Genomic DNA, 23,065 nt, shown 5'->3' with positions numbered 1-23,065 from the left:
GAAACACAAACATCTGAAAGCGGCTCTGCTGATCGGTACAGACGCTCCCACACTGCCCTAAAATGGGTGAGCCAGGTGCTCGATAAATTCTCATTAATTTAAGCCATTTTTCATACAGATGAAGAGATTATAATCCAAGGGATTTGGGTCCATCAAGCCACAAAAGTCATAAGTTCGAAGTGACCCGTCTCATCAATGCTACAAAATATCACATCTAGAAAATATGTAAAAATCATCTCCTGACTGAGGAAAGCAGAATCTACCATCGAATTAGGAACTGCTTCTCCGATTATTTCCTTCCATTTCTGGAAGATACCTCTTGTGCGAAGAACGGTCCCTCAGGAGATGGTGTAGGCCACCAACCCTATGTCAGATTACACAAGGGAGGATTAAAGTGTGCGTATAGTTGTAACATCATTGTTTTTATGATCTTTTAAACTCACATTTTTTTTTATTAGTTTTGTCATTTTAATCTAATTTCTTTTCATTCCAATGTAGGGGGGGGCTTAAACAAATCCAGGTTGCGAAGGTCAACATCGAAGTCCTGTACCCTTTTAGGGTGGGATCTGCCAGATCAGGTCCTCAAGTGTATTTTTCTCCTTTTTGGGACTTTTCCTTTAATGAATGACGATCCTCTTAGAAGTACCCGATGGATCAACTGAGGCCTCTTTCTCTCTCCTCTATCACTATTTCACGCTATCTTTTTATCTTCCTATCTGTTGAATCTCAGCACCACGTGTATGCTCAAAAGGCCAATGATGAGAGAATTGAACTAAAGAAAAATTGGCTCTTTAATGAAGAGAACTAATTCATATTCCTCTTTTCCAGCTTTTTCGAATTAGGAGGAACAAATGACGGGGGTAGGAGGTATGAAACTGATGGGATTTGCTTTAGAACGATCTCATCATAATCCTTAAGAATAAAAGGTCCTACATAAAAGGTCACGAACATGGACCTGGATCTCTCTCAAGAGGGAAGAATTCGGAATCTAATTGATTATATACGTACAAAAACTAAATAATTAAATTAACAAAGCATTTTGTTCATAACAGTTGGATAATTGAGGATGATAATGCAACAAACATTACTGATCATGAAAAAATATTGAAAAAGATGGTATTGTTATTCAAGTAAACGATTCAAGCGTGATGTTAGTTGAACCAATGAACTTTAGAGAGAATCAACCCAATAGAAGAAGTAGAAAGAGCCATCTTAAGATCAAAATCGAAAAAAAACGGAAGGAATTGAAACTATTCCATCAGAACTATTTAAAGAAGGAGAGAACCTATTGCTTGTGCACTCCGAAAAATTTCCAGCAGATGTGTGGGATCTGGCCAAAAGACTAGCGCAAAAGTTACTTTATTTCCATTCCAAAAATGGAATAGAAAAGTGCAATAACTTTAGGACAATTAACCTCATTAGCCACCCAAGCAAAATATTTTTGGACATCATACCTTCACGTATTGAAGAAAAAATGGAATCCAATCTTTCAGATTTCCTGGATTTAGAAAGAACAGGAGTACAGCTGATCATATATTTACGCTCCATATATATATTTACGTCAATAAAATGATTTTATTGACCTACAGAAAGCAAAGTCTTCTAAAGTCATCTAAAGTTTGCTGATGATCTTGATCTTCTAGCGGAAAACAAATCAGGAAATCGCCACAGAATTAGCTTATACTCTTAAAAATATGGCTTAACCATAAGTACCCCAAAATTAAAAATAATGACAAATATCTGTGCTTCTGATCAAGAAGGAAGTTTTGTAGCTGCAAATGAGAAAATCCTACTTGTGGACACACCCATGGAAGAAGTTAATAAGTTTAAGTACGTAGGCAATATCTTTAATAATGATGGCAGATCAACACAGCCTATTAGAACAAAGATTACAAAAACAATAATAGCCCTCCAAAAACTAAAACCACTGTGTACAGATAACAAGCTTACAATTACAAACAGATTACGCCTTATTGAGACACTATTTAATTTAGTACCTTTGGATCCTCCTAAAAGAAGATGAAAAATGATTGTCGGCATTTGAAAGCCGCTATAGATGGCTCTCCAATGATACGATACACTGACCACATCACAAATTTTGAAATATTTCAATATAAAAAATCCAGCTTACTGGAGAGAAAATACCTCGATCTTCATATGAGATCGGCTACTTCCTCTTAAGTAGAAAATTCTTATAAAGGTTCCTCTCTTCCTAGGCAAGAAGTGAAACCTGATCTTTCCAACCTAGGAGCACATCCAGTTTCGACGATGTCATATATGCTATGCAGAGAGGATTATTCGCACTATCAAAGCATAAATTAGATTTAAAGCCAACTTACTTAACAGTGACTCTCTGCGAGTGCGTTATGCTAGATGAAAAGAAGTAGCATCCAGTTTGTCCAAAAATATTTTTTTTCTTATAAAAATAATAAAATATTATATATTTTAAAAAATTTAAAAGATTACTTAAAATAACTAAAGTTTAACGTATTATTTATTTATTTTTTTTTACACCTTTTACTTATTAATATAACTTTTCTTGAAATAATTATAATAAAGAGAATTCCACATCTGATTCATTCAATCCAATACCCCTGAAGGGTAATGAATGGCAATGCTGTAGCCAGTGAAGCTCTAACTGAGGCTCGGCTATTGCTGTTACCCTCCTCCCATGATCAGAGCTTTAATTGCTCAATAACACCTTATCCATACACTGTCCTCTACAGATAACGGGGAAGATGAAAAGCATTCTTGCTTCGCCCCTTTAAGCCAGTCCTTATAAGGACTAATTCCACATCTCGATTTTCAAAAAAGAACAATCGACAGTGAGATGCGGTGATAAATACCGTAGGAAGGTAATGGATGGCAATGCTGTAGCCAATGAAGTTCTAACTGAGGCTTGGGTATTGCTGTTACCCTCCTGCCATGATAAGAGCTTTAATAGCTCAATAACACCTTATCCCTACACTCTCCTCTACTGATAACGGGGAAGATGAAAAGCATTCTTGCTTCGCCCCTTTAAGCCAGTCCTTTTAAGGACTTAATAATTCCACATCTCCCAAAGGGAGATATGGAATTCCCTTTAGTAGTATAGTATTTTGTGTAAGTTTTGTAATAATTTCTTTGAAGAGATGAGACAGGAAATTATTTTCGAGATAAGGCATCGAAACCAGCCTATGATGCATTTACGGTTTTCTACGAACATATGACTTCTTTCTCACAACCTGACGAATGTAAACCTTACCATAGGAACCACACATTCTATAAGACACCAAAGTACTTCTGTAAATAAAGTCTATCTTTAGGAAATTATAAAAGGGATTAAAGTTTCGAAATGGTTTATAAGAGACTCCGATGCTCCCACATCAATATAGTACAGAAGCGATGACATTTGAAATCCCACCCAAGTATGGTAAAGAAACAGAATCCCCAATATCTGAAGTCGGCAATGAGCGGAGGATGTATACAATAAATCAAAGACAGCTCTTTCAGGTAATCGTTAAAGATGAACAGTTTGTAGACACCATCAGACTCTTTGTTTTAGAAATCATCTTCTGAAACATGGATAGCTTTTTATTTGTTTGTCATAAGCATTCTAATAAAAACAAAAATTTTGGCGATGGCCATGGAACGATCTCTATAAGCGTGCTTCCTCCAGACATCAGGTGATATGACTCCTCTTTTCTTTTAATAATTAGCCTGTCTACAAAGGGAAGTGGCTTTAAAATTCAATAATGAATTTTACTTTGTACACGTACTGAAAAATCATTAAAATGTTTAATTAATTATTCAGGCCATATTTCCCCATAAAAATACGGTCAATTTTCTTTATTTAATTTGATCAAAAATGAGAGATTCCAAAAAACTCCTGCTTAGCTACGCCAAAAATCAACTGAAATTCACCTCAACTACACACGCATGCGTGTATGTGTGCAGAGAGAGAGAGAGAGAGAGAGAGAAAAAAAAAAAACATAGATTTTCGGACAAATGATCCTACGTTTATGCATGAGACTGGCTTCTGTCGAAAACACTTCATATTGTTCCATGAATCCAGAATGAGGTATTCATATCCTGGTTTTTCCAATTAAGGCAGGCATCCTTGGTATTTTCAGAACATTAACGATTTAATCTGTTACCGAAACTAATTATTTACAAATACATGTTTTTATTTTACTGAATTAATTACTTTTTTGGTTATAATTCATAATAAAAAGCTATGAATTCTAATAAGCTAGTATATTCAATATTATTATAATCATTTTATCTTCACTATATATATAATAATTATAATAAAAACGAAGAAAAATTTATTATTATTATTATTATTTTACTTCATGTCTATTTTATAGGAAACCTGCATAGCATTGAAAACCATGCCAAGCGAAATGGAGCATTTTTTGCTTTTTCGTTTTTATTGTTTTTTATGTGAATTTGAATAATGAGATTTCAAGTGTTCGCTCAAGCGAGAAACTTCTGTCTTGTAGATTTAAATCAGTAATTCATTGTAAAAGCATATTTCAAAGAAAGGGAATAGTTCTAGAGTGTACTTCTCTTTACAAACGCAGTGACCCCTTTTCTATTGGTCTTAACCAAACGAACGTAAAAACTCCAATTTGCAGCGAGCTGCCCATAACTGGTTTTTTAATGCAATGTATCCATTGTTTTCCCATGCAGCTGGAGGGGATTTACTTTCTTTTTGTTGAAAATATGCTCTGTTATTATCGTTTGGTTTATTCCCTTCTGGTTGTTAAACATCGACCAGATCCATTTTCTCCTGCTCTGGTTGTTGCGGTCATCAACGTGTGTTAGCACAGGAGAAGATAATTGAATTTAGTGAACTACGCCAAATCCATTTGCTGTAGAAATTGCCTAAATATTAAACAACTAAATAAAATATAATTGGCGTAGTGTCATTTGCTGGTTGCTGCTTATTTAATTAGTTACTGGTTAATTTATAGATTAACAAAAATAATATTAAGTTGCATTGATCACATCGGTGAGAAAATAACATGCATTTGTGAGCATGCGCAGTATTTCAGACTTACCTGACAGAAGTGCAGAATGCTGGCATAGTAACCGTCATGCCTTCCATCGCACTCAAAGTCTATGGAATCAGGAACTGTGATGTAGAAAGGATAATCTGTTAAATCTACTCCTTTTAACTCCCTTGGGAAATTAGGATCCGCAAGGAAATCAATAATTCTACCATCAGTCCTTGGTCTTAGGTTCCTGGATCTGGTGATGTTTGGTTTGACGGGTGCCGGTGGTGCGAGGGTTGTCGTCGTTGTGCTGGTGGTAAATTTCTTTGTTACTCTCTCCTGTGAAGGTTGAGCTTCAGGGAGGTCCTCCGGGGGTGGAAGAAACTGGGACTCCGGATCAAATTTGACAACCGGTCGAGGCGAGGAAGCTCTTTGACTGGATGGACGACGAATGGCAACTCGTCGTGGAGGTTTAGGTGGAGGTGGTGGAGGAGGTGGAGGAGTTGTCGTTGTGGTGGTGGTTCGCTTTGTGGGTACCGTTGCTGGTTCTTGAAGTTCGTCATCATCGTAGTAATAATATTCTGGCTCTTCAGTTGTTGTTGTTGTGGTTGTTGTAGTGGTTGTTGTGGAACGTTGTCTTGGTCGACCTCTCACTCCTTGCCTCCTACTCTGTACTCTCCGACGGGGTGGATTTGAAGGAGGTGAAGCAGGAGCTGCTTGAGTGAGATTAGGAACTGGAGGTTCTTCTTCAACAGGTGGTGGGACTGGACGTACTCGAGACCTTTGGGGTGGTCTTCTGTTTGTAGGGGGTCTTGGCGGTGGGTTCACAAATTGGGGAATGGCTGGAGGTGATGGTCGTGGTGGTGGTCTTACTGGAGTTTCTTCTGGTTCTTCTTCAGGTTCGTCTTCTTCCACTGGCGGTCGAAACTGACCCCTGGTACGAACGTAAGTCCGTCTTTCTTCACTCGAAGCTGGTGGAACAGATGGAGACTGCGATGATGGCACAATTCTCTGACGTACGGCAATTCGGGGTGGAGGCCTCCTAGAATTGGGTGGTTGAGGAGGAGACAGTCGTGGTCGGGGTTTGGCAGTGGTGCTCTGTAAAAGATCCTCTTCGACAAAAACATGAGGCCGTACCGGTGGTGGTTGTCTTGCTCGGAAAACACCCCTCCGACCACCTGGTGGTGAGGGAGGTGGCCGTGGTGGTGGTGGCAAGTTAGGTTCTTCATAATCGCCTTCTGAACTCTCTTCTTCCTCTTCTTCTTCTAACGGAGGAAACTGTCGGGTGCGATATTGAGGTCTTCTGCCTCGGTTTCCAAAAGCCTGCCTTTTGACCTAGAAAAATAATTGTTAATAACGAACAGATATTTAAAATACAAAAGAAAAAAATTAAATGTTTTGCGCTCATATTTTTTTTAAATTTTTTCTCTGGAATATTGTCTTTCATATAACATTTTTATCGATGAAATATAATTGCCGCGATCAGTTACCTCTGTTGGATTGAAAAAGATTAAGAAAGCGGATTATATCTCTGATCTGGTAATGATCAAAGACTCTCTGAGATGAATATTGGTGTTTGAAAGATGTCATAGAAAGAAAGAAATTGATGGACGCAAAAGGTAACGAATGAGAATTACATGAAAACGTGAACTGTAAAGAGAATCTAATGCAAAAATAATTAGAAGGAAATTAAAACTTTTTGGACATAACTGCAGGATGGATAACAAAGGTAGAAAGATTAAAACCTTGATGTTTTGAACAGTATAAGCAGAAGAAGACGGCCAAGATGAGAGAAATGAAATGAAGGAACAGTGTAGAGATAGAGATAAATAGGTAGAGAGAGAGAGAGAGAGAGTTTGCCGAATTTGAGTCACTTGGCAATGAAGACAGAAGCGAATGGCAAATAATGATGAAAACTGCATCAGACACCAACGTACATTCGACCCATGGGCACTGATGATGATGATGATGATTAATTCAACAAGGAATTGGGTTTCCTTGCAGTATACAGCCCGAAGAACAAGCCCTTCATTTGGAAAGTAGAATCCTAACCTAGTTTAGGAGAAAAGAACGTTGAAAAGGGCTTTTTCAACTGTACATCATTTGACCGATCTCATTTAGAGATAGTAAGGCTTTCCCTTCCGGGAACTTAGGTTTTTAATCTTGCAAAACAGACAAACCAGCCAGAGAACACAGAACTAAAAGTCGTATTGTTTTGGCATAATTCGGTTCATGCTCAAACGGTTACACGTTGGTGATAGTTTGCTTAAAGGTAACCGTGAAAGAATGTACTGTCGTTATTATTAAGCTATCGGTACTCAGATCTATTTGGAGCCTCACCTATTAGAAGCATCAGAATTCAGCAATACAAAAAAAATCATTAGACTGGATAAGAACGAGTAAAGGTTAACTGCCGAAAATTTGATGTAAACGCACAGAACAATAATAGTACTTTTAAATGGAGTCAAAGACTGTTACGAGAAATTAATCTCACCAAGTTACATTCTGTGCATGTGACTTCTCATTGTTTTCAACAGTCACCACCATCATTACTGCAAACTTTAATACTGCCAAATACGTCGAAAAGCAAATAAAACACGATTATCAATTGATTAGAACATCTGTTACGTTCAGAAAGTCACCAGACATTTCTGAACGCAAGACGAAGTCAAAAAACCGTCTAGCAGACCCCATAAACCAACGGAAAGAACACAACTTTTAAAAGGCTGCCCATTCTTCTTCTTGATGGATATTATTGGGTTTTCTGAACACTTGAGGTCGGGATACCCGTACGCCGGTCAGTTTTGACAAAACGTGATCGTTGAAAGACGTGGGTAAGAGTCTGGTCTAGGAAACAAAGACAATTTATTTATTTTTTTATAAGTAAGGTAACCGGTGTCGGGGATGGAAGGTGATTTCTTTCCAGAAACACGTTTCTTTCTTTCTTTTTTTCTTTTTTAATTTCATTCTGCAACCCAAAAGAACACAAACAATTTTTTTCGCAAGAACATGAATTGTTGTTGATGATACACAAGATTTTAACAAAGTATGTATCATCCTATTTGTTAAGTGTAGTATCGGTGGTCTTAAGTGTAGGAGTGCTTCTTCTGGCGTGGACTATAACCCCTCGCTGTAGAACCCAGATAATCGAATGTTATGCTGACATTATGAACAATTGTTTGTTGCCCATGTTGTGTTGTCCTTGGAAACTACACATTTGGATATCGACACGACAACAGACCACGTCATTATGCATGAATGAGGACAAAATGGCTTGATTTGACAGAAAAAGTTAACTTGGGTTCTGATACCTTATAGAACGTTTTGCAAAGTCTTGGATCGTCATTTGAAGGCGAGATCAGCGTATTCAACTTCATCGAGGAAGTGATTACTGTTTTAACGGTGAATAGTTTAAAATACTGTATTTTATAAAGGTTTAGGGAAAACATCTACCTAGGAGAGTGAGTTGATGTATTCACTCAACTGACTCATCAAAGATGAGTCGATGGTGAATTGCACTTCATGAAAATAAGGGGAGTTTATAAATTATCAAGCGTTAATATATTTTTGGAAAACTAGGGTATTATTAAATGAGACAATTAAATCAAGCATTGCGAGAATATACTTATAATAGTTAATCCTTTCTTTCATTATATTCAAAAACTGCTACTACTACTACTACAATTAACTCTTATTTTTTAAAATTAGTCATTTTTTTTTATTTATAAGAGACATTGAAAAGTAGAACCGTCTAACTTCACTATTTCTCTCTTTAATAACAATCGATTCCTTGAATTCAAGAGGCGAATTCTCAAAACTGCTTCCATGCAATCTGTTCTATGGGCCTAAGTATAAACTTGATCAATTAGGCCACACATTGCATAGAAGGAATTCACCTTTATGTTGGAATCTATAAAGCATCTCCGTTCTCCAATAAAGTGGACAAAACCTGAGCGTTGAAAGACGTGGGTAAGAGTCTGGTCTAGGAAACAAAGACAATTTTTTTTTTTTTTTTATAAGTAAGGTAACCGGTTACGGGGATGGAAGGTGATTTCTTTCCAGAAACACGTTTCTTTCTTTCTTTCTTTTTTTTTTTTTTTTTTGGATTCGAACTACTTTCTGGAATGGATATTTGTGAATTTTATTGTCCAATGTGAGACCACAACCGACCTTACTGGATTCTTGAAGTAGCCTGAGAGAATTGGTGTTAGTTGGAATAATGGCCGAAACAACTTCAGCTATGAGACCAGTGTATTACGTCTGTTAACTGTGTCTTCTTCTGACACTTCTAGAGTTTGGTTAGGTTTTCTGCATTAGCTAATCCTTGCCTCACCTTTGTGGTATAGCGTATTTGTGGTACTTAACGCACTAAAGGTTAATAGCCTTCGGCGGGTGGGATTCACATAAATAAAAAAATAGAAAAAACTTTGCTCCGTCTACTATAGACTAAAGAAATAATTCTGACAGTAAAAGGTTCTTATGGGACCTTTTACATCCCCGTTACCTAGTGGTGATTTTTTATTTTATTTTATTTTATTTATTTTTTAATTCTCTTAGATATGTACTGAAATATTGCGTCGCCCCCCTGCACTTATATATTACATTTAATACTTCTTTCTCCAAACAGTTTTTATTATAATCCAATTATGATAAAATGATGTATCCTACAAAGAATAATTACATATGCTCAAGGAGTTGCTTCACAGGATCCAAATAACTGAACTGGGTTCGAATTTACAGGATTGTTTTGCAGGAGGAAACAATATAATGACAACGATCCAAGATGATCCTAAAGAGGTGCGCTTAGCAGTACCACGTTTTATTTAGTTATTTTAACATATATTTCTGTGTTTTTCCAATCTTTTTATCATTTAAAATAGTCTAATTGAAATCCAATCCGAGATGAGTCGACAACTCTTGATAAAAAAAATCCTATGTACTAAATTTCATAAAAATTCGTCCAGGCGGATCATGGTTGATATATGCTTAATTACTTAATTAAATTCGTTTCACGGAGGTGAAACGAATCTTATAAACTCTTACATATACTGCAAAATGAATTTGAAGGAAGAAGTTTCCTATAAGTGCAGGGGGGGGGGGACGCGAGACGCCAAAGATAAATTTCTGTTTCTTGTTAGGATTCGATCCTAGATATTCCCATGGCGGTTTGTTCATCTTTTGCATCGCAATATGGTGGCATCAGGCAAGCAAAATGAGCCTGAAGTTACGAAGAGAAACTCGAAATGTCGTAAACTTTACCTTTTCCTTAATAATAAATCGTGAGATCTTAATTCGTGGCACACAAAGTGGATTTTGGCTTCTCTCATTTGAAGCATTGTTCAGTAGAAATTGCGTATAATTCGGGAGAAGTGCTTGTAAAATATAATTAGGACGAATAATTAATTCAAAGTGAGAGAGACACACACAGCACGTCTACAAGCGAGTGCTTGGAGTATCATAGAATTGTACACCTACTTGAATGAATCAAATTTAAGACTTCTTAGATGAATTGCTAGAAACTGCCCGAGTTGTCTGCAATAATTTTAAAGAGAAATCAACTGAGAATGGAGTGGACGTTTAGAACGTGTCATTATAAAATCTCCCGATTGAGAGATAATTCATTGTCCGTTTAAAAAGAAAGAGCATCTTTATTAGCTAGTTTAAATGATTGTTTCGAAGTAGGCAATAGCATTAATGTATTAAATATTAGTGAAAGCATGCTGCTTCTCTTTCGCTCTAGAACAGATACTACACTTCGATCTAGTTATTATTATTATTATTATTATTATTATTATTATTATTATTATTATTATTATTATTATTATTATTATTATTATTATTATTATTATTATTATTATGGGCGACTCCAAGGAGTCCTTAGACTCATCGAGGGAGGCCCTAAACATCATGTCCATCACAATCACAGTCATGGCACCCACAACAGACTCTAACAGCTTATTCCACTCATTTATCAATCTCCAAGTAAAAAGCTTAGCTCTAACACCCTTGCTAAATGCACTCTTACCAAGCTTCCATGGATGGCCCCTAGTCCTCCCACTACCAGTCCTATTCTCAAAAATATCCTCTGAATTAATCCTATAGAAACCCTTCAGCAATTTGAATGTCTCAATCATATCTCCCCTCTTCTGCCTATCAACTAATTTCTGCAGCCCACAAATCTTCAATCTGTTCTCATAAGGTTCATTCCATAGTCCTTCTATTATCTTGGTCATCGTCTCTGGATCCTCTCCACCTCCTCCCCATAGAGAGGAAACCCTGGCACCCATATCTGGGCACAGCAGTCTATATAGAGGCTTATCAAGGCGCGATACAGAGGAACAATAACGTGTTTGTCTGCTTGTTAAAGTATTTTTCAGCAACCAAGTGATTTGATGAGCTGATTTAGCCACTTTTGCAATGTGCCCCCGAAACTTCAATTCCCTATCCACCAACACGCCCAAATCCCTGGCCTCATCAATCTCCTGGAGTACGGTTCCACCAATGTGATATACTGCTGCTAATCTTTTCACCCCAAAAATGCATAACCTTACACTTTAGCACATTAAATTGACATCCATTTTTCCTAGCCCAGTCCTCCGAAGTATCCAAATCATCCTGTAAAATTTTGACACCCTGTGCACTCACAATTGCTCTACCCAACTTTTCATCATCAGCAAACAAGTGAACACTTCCTCTCAGATCCTTTCCTATATCGATAATGAACAAATTGAAAAGTAGTGGTCCAAGACAGAACCCTGCGTCTTTTGGACTCTACTCCTGAATAAACCACTCTCTGATATCTCTCCATCAACCATCCTCCTATCCATTTCACCAACCCTATGTCCATTCTCATATGCTGCAGTTTATTGATTAGACTTCCATGTGGTATCCTGTCAAAGGCCTTAGCAAGGTCCAGTAGAATCACTGTAAACCCAATACCCTTATCCAATTCAGCAGTCACTGTGTTATAAAACGTGAGCAAGTTACTGAGGCATGATCTACCCTACACAAAACCATGTTGTCCCCTACACAGTATCCCAGTTTCATCTATCCACCTGTATTTTTCTCTTGACTATTTTCTCCAAGACCTTGACAACAATTCCTGATATGCTGATCGGCCGGTAATTTTCAACATCAGTCTTGGAACCTCCTTTATGCAGTGGAACTATTTTCCCCTCTTTCCACCCCCTTGGGACTAACACAGACCAGAGACTCAAATTAAACAAAATGATCAAAGGCACTGACAATTCTCTAGCCGCTTCTCGTACGACACGAGCTGGTATACCATCCAATCCAGCAGATGAATTGGCATTGAGGTTTTGTAATAGACTATTCACCTCCACTTCATTCACCACAATTCCCGTATAAGCTATTGGTTTTCTTCCATTTCTGCAATGTCATCACCTGGATGATATACTCTTGCAAAGTGCTCACTCAGTAATTCCACTATATCAACTGATTCGGTTACCTCTCTACCATCGGCATTCTTTAAAATCATTCTGTTATATGCATTTTTTTCTTTTACTTGCAACATATCGAAAAAACTGTTTGGGATTCTTTCATAATCCGCATTTGCTTTTCTTACCACACTTGTTACCCTTATGGCCTGGGCTTTATAATGTTCATGTGCCTGCCGGTCACCTTTCTCCTTAAATTCCGTCCACAATTGTTTCTCTTTTTGCAGCTCAAGCTTAATGGTGTTATTCATCCATTTAACCCCTACTTGATTTATTATTCGGACTCTAGGTATACAGTCAGCCGTTGCCTCCTGCAAACACTTCTTAACCACCTCCCATGCACTATCAACATCCAGCCCTTGCAGTTTTACATGCCATGGCACTGAGCCAAGCACACTCCTAAGCTTGTCATACTTACCAGTCCGATAATTCCACATGTACCCTGTCTTAATTGTAAATTCCACACCTTTATCCACCTTCCAAGTCAAGACCGTGTGATCACTCTCACCGATTGGTGGCAATGTGGTCATATTCGTTACGGTCAAATCCTCAGATGCAATTACTAGGTCAAGCACTCTCTGACCCCTAGTATTTTCCATTACATGCTGTCGCAGATAGCTATCCCTTAATAACCGCATAAAATCCAATTCCTTCCTCCCATGTGTCCTCTCCTCCCTCCAATCAATGCGACCACAGTTGAAATCTCCCATAATAATTACCCTCCTTCCACTCATTTCTTCTATTTGCCTATGCATACTATCCCCACCATCTATTCCATCACCTGGTCTATAGCAGCACCCAATTGTATATTTAGTTCTGCTAGCTTCAATCTCACACCAAATGGCCTCAAATGTGCTCTTTTCTCTATCTCTATCAACTTCTCTTCTCCTTGGCTGCAGCTCATCAGCTATAATCAATAATACTCCTCCCCCATTTTATTCTCCCTGTCATTCCTGAACACACTATACCCCCCACATTCCATCCCACTAGCTATATCATCTTCAGTTAGCCATGTTTCACTAATGCCAATAACCTGTAGTCTGGAAGTGTCAACCAAGGCCAAAAATTCTTCCTTCTTGTTCCTAATACTTCTGGCATTAGTATACATGAATTGCAGACCTCCGTTAGTCCCATCCCTACCTTGATACCTTATACTAACTATCCCATTCTGATTTGTTGTCCTTATTCGCTCGGGCATATTATACTCATTCATACACTCAACTGCCTCCCTAAGGTCTGCATATCTACTTCCCCCAATTATGGATAGATAGAAATGTAGTATCTGTTCTTGCATTGAAACTTTAATTCTACCAAGTAATGCCCTTATTCTCCGTATTCAGAACTATAATTCTGAGACTTTCACTTCTCCAAAGAACTTCTTGATTTTTCTTCAAAATTTTCATTCAGATGAGAGTTCAGAGAAAGGACAAAACTGAACTTCTTAATTCTGTACCGAACTTATAACCACTTTCTTCGAGTGGTCTAGCATTATGGGAGCTAGAAACGTTGCTACATAGGAAACTCTCCTTTTCTGATTTTCACGTATACACTAGAGAAATAGTTGTTTTCCCATAGTAATTATAATATTGATTCATAAAACAATTCACTTACCACTTCGTGAGAACTTCCTTCTGTCGTCAGAACAATAACTGCAAAATAAAACAAAATTTTTAGCTGTTTTCTGTTACTTCATTTTAAATGCAGTCACTTAAATATTGAATGAAATCACCTTTATAATATAACAAATTATAACATATACTCGCACGCATACACACACACACACACACACACACACACACACACACACACACACACACACACACACACACACACACACACACACACACACACACACACACACACACACACACACACACACACAAATTATACATACATATAAGTGCTGCCATCTAGTGAAAACGAAGTTATTCATTTGAAATAATAATAATTAAAAAAAGCATCACGATTCTAAGACAATGTTGGCTGCAGTTTCCAAGCGGCTGCTTTGTGACATTTTTTTGTTATTATAGTGTTGCTGGTATTTCAGAGAAAAAAAAATGAGATTCTCAATAATTACAATAATTGTCAATTAAGAAGCAGCTTCTAAATTGCAACTAACTTGATGCTTGCTCAGTATGTGGATTACAATTTTACATAACGTATGCTTTAGAAATTAATAATAACAAAAAATATGGCTATCACTTTTTTTTAGAGGAAGAACGTAAAACAGTGACGAGTGTGGAATGAACCTACAACCAGTTCAAGCGTTTTATTTTCTCCCTCTAAAATATTAGGGTATAAATTTGATCCAAGTGTTTGAAAGAGAAAAAAAAAGGATGGGAAGGCTTTACAACCCTGCTCATTTTAGTTCGATTACGCTGATTTCTCAAGAGACTTTTAGTAACGTAAAGAACAAGTTTATTACAATTTAAATTGCTCGAAATCGGTTGGGCAATGTGAGTTTTAGAAGTATCTGCAGAGGGCGCTTCTTTCCTTCACTTTAATCCGATTGGTCTGAATTTTTACGAGAGCTTTAAGCCTTATTAGTAACAGCTACATTCTAAATTTAGTCCAGATTAGTTAGCAAAGCGATCTTTAGAGATATATATCTAAGGAGGAATAACCCCTTCGTTGGTCCGATTTGGATGAATTTCTGAACATCTCTTCAACAACATCAAAAGGAAACTACAACGTTCTAAATTTGGCCTTATTACACTTTTCGAAATCGGCTGTGAATTCACAAGCAGTAAATACAGTATATGTGCAGAGGTGACTGATACGGCGAATAAAAAAAAAATCAATGTTCTGGATGCGTTTTTCGATATTTTAAAATTGCCATTAATTATATTAACTGAATTTAGAGCATTCGAATTTGTAGGCTTATTCCTGTTGACTGCCTCTGTCAAATAAAATGGGGAAATGATATTATTCAACTTACAACCAAAATTATTACAGCAGGTCCAGTTTTGGTCCTGATAATTCTTGTAATAAGAGTAGTAAGTGACTCACTGCAGCACTTATCTTTAAAGTATGTGATTTCATGGTACTCTTTTTACAATATCAAGAATCGCTGCTGGGATTCTTGATAATCTACAAAAAGGCAAAAATTATGCGTGTATTGGGATGTCATATCTATAAGAATAAGTAAATAAATAATCTAATGCGTTTTATTATCTACGAAAATGCATTAAGGGATTTATTTATTCCCCAAAAAGGGAGTAGACAGAGCCATTTTAGCCTTCATTTACTTTTGGAAATCGGTGGGTAGTCTGTCTCCATCCTAGCTGTCAATGATACATGCGTTCATGGCTATCCATGCTTTTCAAAGCATCTCAGTAAAGGTGATAAACAACTGTGCTGCCATCTGTTATTCGTAAATCCTAACTATTATATTCATTTCTGAAATATTGATTAAAGGTAGAATTTTCTGAGATGTGGAGTTAAAATCCAAGTCCGGGGAAAAGATTGTACTTACTTGAGCCATAGATAGACAAATCTCGAAATAAAAAAATAAAAAAAAAATTAGAAAGAATTCTTCTCTCTGTGTTTAAGAATCAAACCTATACCGGATTTTTTTTTTTTTTTTTTTCTAGTTATGAGCATGTTCCTACAAGGATACACAAGCAGTAAGATATTCTACCAGTTCGGTATTTTGGCTTCACACTCCTAGAATTCCAAGTGCCCGTGTTTTCTAGAATAATATCAACATTGGTAGAGCTAAAATCATTATTTTAAGTAAAAGAACAGAGAAATAAATAAATCAGTTTTCAGATTGAAGTGATTTTCATGAAATATTTTTTCTTTCTCATGTAAGATTCCGATAAAAATCGGAATCTTACAAGATAAAAAATCGACAGCGCGCGCGCTGTCGATTTTTTTTTTTTTTTTTTTTTTTTTACTTCTTGTTCGATAGACGTTTTCCAATAAAGTGTTGGATTGATCTTCCAGGTCGATACGGATTTGCCGCATTATTTCCAACTGTTTTTAAAATCCGATTAGCGTCATGGGACTTGGTAGAGTTTCTTCAGATTTTTTTTTAAGGTCTAAATTCAATATAAAAAAAAAACGAAATTCACTTTACTGCCAATAAAAGGAACCGACGATCAATGCTCTTAGCCAGCACTCAAGAAAAAAAACACAATAATAAATATCTACAGCATTATTCGCTCTGAGCACGCTCTAACACTTTTTTGAAATTGCGGTGGATTGTACCGATATTCCGATCCTCGTAGGCTGGTTATTGCTATGTTATCGCACAAGATTCAGTCAGGTTATGAAATCAAGAGCATTATCTACTTCAAACTACGTCGTTCTAAACATGCGAGATTATTGAAAGAAATGCTTTTCAAAATCTCACTGGATAATCGTATTTTGCACCCTTTTCAAAATCTAGACATTCTATATCAATTTGAATACAGATATAAATAAATAAATCCAAGACTTTTTGAAATATAAATTACTATATACGTACGTATAAAAATCTCATACCAGTAGTTAATTATATAAATTAATTAAACTTATAAATTTATAAATAAACCCAAGCCTTTATAAAGTAGACAGATATTTGGGAGTTCATGTCTCTCATCGTCGGCCTTTATAGTTTAACAGTGCTGAGGGTCAGCAAGTAGTGAGAGGGGAAGAGATCAAAAGGTAGAGTATGATAGTAGGAGGTTATAAAAGAGGCCTCAGTCGACCAATTTTGCTATATAACCGTGAGGTTATGGCTAAAAGGTCTTTAGAGATCAGTCTCACACCCAGCCAAAAAGAAAATGCTAAAAATGAAAAATAAACATAAATTATCCAAAATAAATAAACGAAAGAGACGAAATGATCACGAAGACAATGTAAATAACCATTGGTTAGAGAACCAAATGAACAAAAAATTGAGGAAAGAATCTGGCCCGAGTGGACTCTCAGGGAGCTAATGAACCGCCTCGATGTTGGCCTTCGCAGCTCTGGTTTAATCAATCCAACCCCCTCCTATTTGTGAATTATAGAACCAAAGAATTATTTTATAAAAATAGACAAGGTTTAATTTGCTCCTGTGTCATGAAACAGATAATAGGTGGCTTGTACCATTTGTTGAAGACCCTTCCATCCCTTGGCAGGTATCTCTCCTGTACCAAGAACCCAGGCAAATAAAAATAAAACCCACTGAGGATCCTCGCGTATATTCTATTTTCATCCCATATCTGGGATTTTTTTTCTCACTTTCCAGATCTGGTATTTCAGCACTTTACTAGGAAAATTAAGAATTTCTACCTTTTTTCTAGAAGGTGGCTGGAACTGTAAATACACGACCTCCGCAAAGGTCAGCATTGGGATGCCTCGTTGTTATGAGTCTTAACGCTGAGCGGGGGGGGGGGGAATAGAAATAGAAGAAATGTTCCACCGTTTCAACGTTCTGGCAAACATCACAGAACGAATCGCACGGTCTGGGTCTGTATCGCGACTTTATCCACTTCACCGGAAGATGCTTATAGGCTATCCTTCGGGCCAAGTCCCGGTGAAATGGTTGTATTTATTCCCAGATGCCGAGTGTCATATCTAGAAAGCTGAAAAAATTCCAGTATAACTTTTGTGATTTTAATTGAAGAACGTTTATACCATCTGTCGTAAAAAATTTTTAAGTAATTACATAGTGGATAATCTCAATTGGGCACAGCCTATGCGCGAGGACAAACATGATCCGTGGTCACAGAGTAGGGAAGAAAATGCCCCAGAAACTACTTTATCAAAGTTCCGGATGCGTGATTCGAAACTTAAGGTCTTCCATATGATTTTCAATGTGTTCACATAGTATAGGTACTTTAGACTGGGAAGAGAAAATCTCCCTTGGTTAGTTTTAAGTTTTAGATATTCTTTCCTAGTTTCATGCTTCCTATTACTCCAGATTCCATAAAAAACTCTATTAAAGTAATATTAAACAGATAATATTAAAGAGATATAAATATTATTACTTAAACCGCAATTCTTAAAAAAAGTTCTTAAAAGAACTGGGAGATGGACTGAGTCCTTGACTCTTTATCCCGTCATCTGAATGAAGAGGAATCTGTGTGGATGAGGTGTTATTGAGCAAAAAAGCTCTAGTCATGGCTGGGTAACGGCAATAGCCGAGCCTCAGTTAAAACTTCATTGGCTACAGCTTTGCCATTTGTTACCCTGATTAGTAAGTAAAGGGTAAAATCTCAAAAAATCGGACGATCTCTAGGCCACTCCATAGTGGGCGAAAGACCGTCCATGTCTCAGCGTTGGTTCCACTCATTGACGGCCGCCCCGTCCTAGCACCCCGACGGGCTCCCCGTTTAAGCAGAACCGCTCAGCGTTGGTTCCACTCAGTGTCGGCCGCCCCATCCTAGCACCCCGATGGGCTCCCCGACTCCTGAGCAGAACCGCTCAAATTCCGAGGAAAATAATTCACCGACAAGAACCCCTCAGCGGGCCCTGCCGGAGAACACCTTCCCCGGAGACTCAAGGTGCTCCCTTAAGGCAAAAACCCTAAGGGAGCGAACTCAAAAACTCATCACCCAGGATAACAGCAACAGCCGAACCTCAATTTACTTCCTTGGTTCAGCATTGCTAATTGTTACCCTGATTAGTAAGTAAAGGGTAAAATCTCAAAAAATCGGACGATCTCTAGGCCACTCCATAGTGGGCGAAAGACCGTCCATGTCTCAGCGTTGGTTCCACTCATTGACGGCCGCCCCGTCCAAGCACCCCGACGGGCTCCCCGTTTAAGCAGAACCGCTCAGCGTTGGTTCCACTCAGTGTCGGCCGCCCCATCCTAGCACCCCGACTCCTGAGCAGAACCGCTCAAATTCCGAGGAAAATAATTCACCGACAAGAACCCCTCAGCGGGCCCTGCCGGAGAACACCTTCCCCGGAGACTCAAGGTGCTCCCTTAAGGCAAAAACCCTAACGGAGCTAACTCAAAAACTCAACACCCAGGATAACAGCAACAGCCGAACCTCAGTTTACTTCCTTGGTTCAGCATTGCTAATTGTTACCCTGGAAGTCCTAAAAAGGACTTTTTCCCCCCCTTCACCATTAAACTGATTGCTTAAATAATTCAATATATAAATTCATTTATAGAAAACATAAAAAGGTGTCTTATATTAAGTTAACTTTTAAGTTTATAATTTATTTAAATATTTCTATATATTTATTGCATATTATTATTACAGTATATACAAGAGAATTTATACTAATGTTAATTTATGTTTTCCTTAGTTTAAGAAACTGGAAAACAAATATCCAAATTAAAATTTTATTATCTAAAAGAAATGAGAGATTGTGTGCATTAACTAAGCCATCTAGAGCACTATGCATATTTATGGATGAAGTGTTTGGCTCAATTTGTGATTTTATTTTCACGATTATTGTATTTCATATTTTAGACTGTTAATTGTAAAAGAAGTTTTGTACATTCAGTTTATTCCACTAAAAATCTTGTGTTTGATCTAGTTTGTTATATTTATTTGATGATAATATGGAATTTTCCTCCTTAATAAGAAAAAATAGCGATGTTATATTTCCTTCTCTTTGAAGAATGCTATTGTCGAACGCTGTTTCATATAATAATAATAATAATAATAATAATAATAATAATAATAATTATTATTATTATTATTATTATTATTATTATTATTATTATTATTATTATTATTACTAGCAGCAGCACTGAACATGTACTTCAACAAAATGTCAAGTTTAGCTTAGACGAAATAATGCTATCTAATATCTATCTTCTGCCCAAACTACTTCTTCCACAGGCGCATGTGCAGATGCGCGCCATTTCTGTTATCTTCATTCCATGGAGTTGCCTGCCATATTGCCTATTATTTATCGCGTATTGTATTCTTTATCACGTGTTGAATTAAAATCATCGTAGATGAGAAAGCTCTATGTATTCCTCAGTCAAAATCGTCAAATCAAGATATAATTATAAATAAACTTCATTAGTGCTGAAGATACGAATTGGGTGAACGAAGTATCTAATTTAATAATGGAGAGAAGGAGTAGTGGAGTAGAAGGAGTAGGTTAATTGGACACAAATTGTGGAATATCAGAACATTAAATCTTTGTTGTTGTCTGTTTTGTTGTATATGTAATTTTTCTTCAACTTTTTGTTTGCATCTAAAGTATTTTTTATTTATTTATTTCATTTAAATTATTGCAGTTTTTTTTTTTTTTTACATCTAAAATGTTAATTTAGTCCTAATGAGTGAATCATACTCCATTTTGTTCTACTAGTAGTGGATTGTAGTATAAAATTATAATCTGATTTTAGTTCGTTTCAAATTCTTATTTTTATTTTATTTTATATTTTTACAATAAAAGTACAAGAAAAATCTAATATTGCTGTTGAAAAAGATTCATAAATGTTTTACAACGGCAAAAATCAAAGCAAAATTAAGCTGCAAATAAATTCTGTTGAAATAGCTTCAAATGCATTTAATGCAATAAATAATTACTTTTTATTATTTATTTATCATTTATTATTATTAATAATTAATAATAAATGATAAATGTATTCAATAATTAATTTAATTCATAAGTCATCGGTTTTAAATAGTACCGATTATTATCATAAAAACTATTTCTAAATACAAAGTGCTTTTTTAATTTAAAAAATTTGCTTAACTATGAAATCGGGGGGAAAAAAAATGCAATTCCGATGGCTTTCATGTTTTACAATGATTCGTGATGTAAACGCCCGAACTTTTAAAATGTGCCCGAATCTTTCTTGTTAGCTTCCAGCAAATTATATGGCTTTATATACTGGATTTTTAACCATAAAAGTGTTTTGTTTCACTGCTGCATTTGTGCATAGGTACAGGATTACAGGATTATTTACATATTTAATCAAAATAATTTTTTTATTTATTTTAAAAATGAATTTTAAAAAACCTTTTCAAAGTAGATGATACTTTAAAAATATTCTTTAATAAAACTAAAAAAAAATTCTGTAATGACAATTACACCATTAAAAAAATATCATAAGAGTTCTTATTTACTGAAGTGAAACACGCTGACTTCGAGCCCTCTTCACAAGAAGACGAGCATCCCCCAAAGGAGACATCACCCTGTTCAACTCTAAAATTCCCTGGGAAACTGAAGCAAAATACCTAGGAATACTTCTCGATAAGCGATTATGCTTCAACAGCCACATCAAGAGCACATGCGCCAAAGCTTCAAAAGTTATCGCCCAGCTATACCCCTTGATCAACAGACACAGCAAACTAAGCTCAACAAATAAAATACTACTGTACAAGACAGTGATCCGTCCCACAGTCATATACGCCTCCCCAGCCTGGAGCCATACCTCCAAGACAAACATCCTCAAGCTACAAAGACTACAGAACAAATGCCTGCGAATGATTCTGGACGCCCCGTGGTTCATCAGGAACGCCCAGATCCATCGGGACATAAATATCCCCTACATCTCTCCACTACTACGCTCCCTAGCAGAAAAATTCTTTATGAAGACATCTATCCATCCAAACCAACTGATACAACAAGCCGGAAACTATGACGGTAATGACTACTGGAAACATAAAAGACCGAAAGCCATCCTAACACCCAACGACGAATAACCACTTCTGCCCACTCAGGGCGAGCTAAAATAGCTCACAAATCTCTCCCATCACTGCTCCCGAAACAGACAACAGGGAATATGAAAAGCGTCAAGCTTCACCCTCTGCGCCATATACTGTATGTCCTGCGTCCTGCGTCCTGACTTCGAGCCCAATTCACAAATTTATGCCATCCAGCGCGATGGCATAAATCAGAAAAAATAAATCAGAAAAGCGTACGAAAGCATAAGATCAAATTTCAAAATCTCAAAAATTTCAAAATCTCATTGAAAGAAGCGTTTCCAGTATGAAAAAAAATTGCCTCAAACTTTGCAAAAAAATTTAAAACGCTGACTTTGAAACCTAAAAAAAGTTATCTGAGGAATCAAATTTAAAATTGAAATTTTTATGAGATACCCTTAAAAGATAGCTATAAAGCAAAATTGGTCCCATCTGTTATTTGTATTAGCTTTTTCAAAATAAAGAAAACTGCAGTTTTTTTTTTTTCTTTTGAGACTCGTAATTTAAATCTATAAATCGCTTTTAACATCTTAAATTTATCGGAATCTCCCTTCTAGTTTTAGGCAAATTATTTGGCTGAAAACAATCTTTGTTATGTATAAATGCAGGATTCTTTAAATAATGATAATTTTTAAATAATTCTAGAAAAACAATGTAAAAAAAATTAAGAAATTGCAGAAATAAAATTTACACCATTAAGAAAAATAGATCACAAAGATTTCAATAATCCAGCGGAAGTAGTGTTAGGCACAACATAGACACTAGGCACGCTTACGATCGTGCTGGTATACAAAAGTAACCAAGCAGTAGTTAGTTAAGATTCCCATAAAATCATGATTATTCAAATATGGTTTTCTTGAAGAGTTTGACTTGGGACTGCCGAATAGATCTTTCATTTATTCATGATATCAGCAGTTTACTTGACGGACTCTGTCCATATTCCTAGAGTGAAGTACTAGAGACAGGGTTCATCAAGAATTCTTAGAAACTTTAAAAATTCAATAATACGTGCGAAATGAGAACTGCAAATGCT

The 23,065-nt window shown here is 36.5% G+C and overlaps 1 protein-coding gene across 1 annotated transcript in view; it reads right to left on the bottom strand.

Moving 5' to 3' along the window:
* Positions 1-23,065, bottom strand: part of LOC150093834 (uncharacterized) — a 49,656-nt gene that overhangs the window by 3,198 nt on the left and 23,393 nt on the right. Inside the window, exons 2-3 of the mRNA XM_090412531.1 lie at positions 14,048-14,085; positions 5,046-6,314 (exon numbers count right to left, since the gene is read on the bottom strand). Coding sequence (XP_090268657.1) covers positions 5,046-6,314; positions 14,048-14,085 — 1,307 coding nt within the window. The remainder of the gene's footprint in view (positions 1-5,045; positions 6,315-14,047; positions 14,086-23,065) is intronic.

The sequence above is a fragment of the Typopeltis vanoorti genome, chromosome 23 (assembly GCF_054136105.1).
Source record: "Typopeltis vanoorti isolate ZY-2024b chromosome 23, IOZ_Tvanoo_1.0, whole genome shotgun sequence".
Taxonomy (NCBI): Eukaryota; Metazoa; Arthropoda; class Arachnida; order Uropygi; family Thelyphonidae; genus Typopeltis; species Typopeltis vanoorti.
This window is presented reverse-complemented; position numbering and strand designations above follow the sequence as displayed.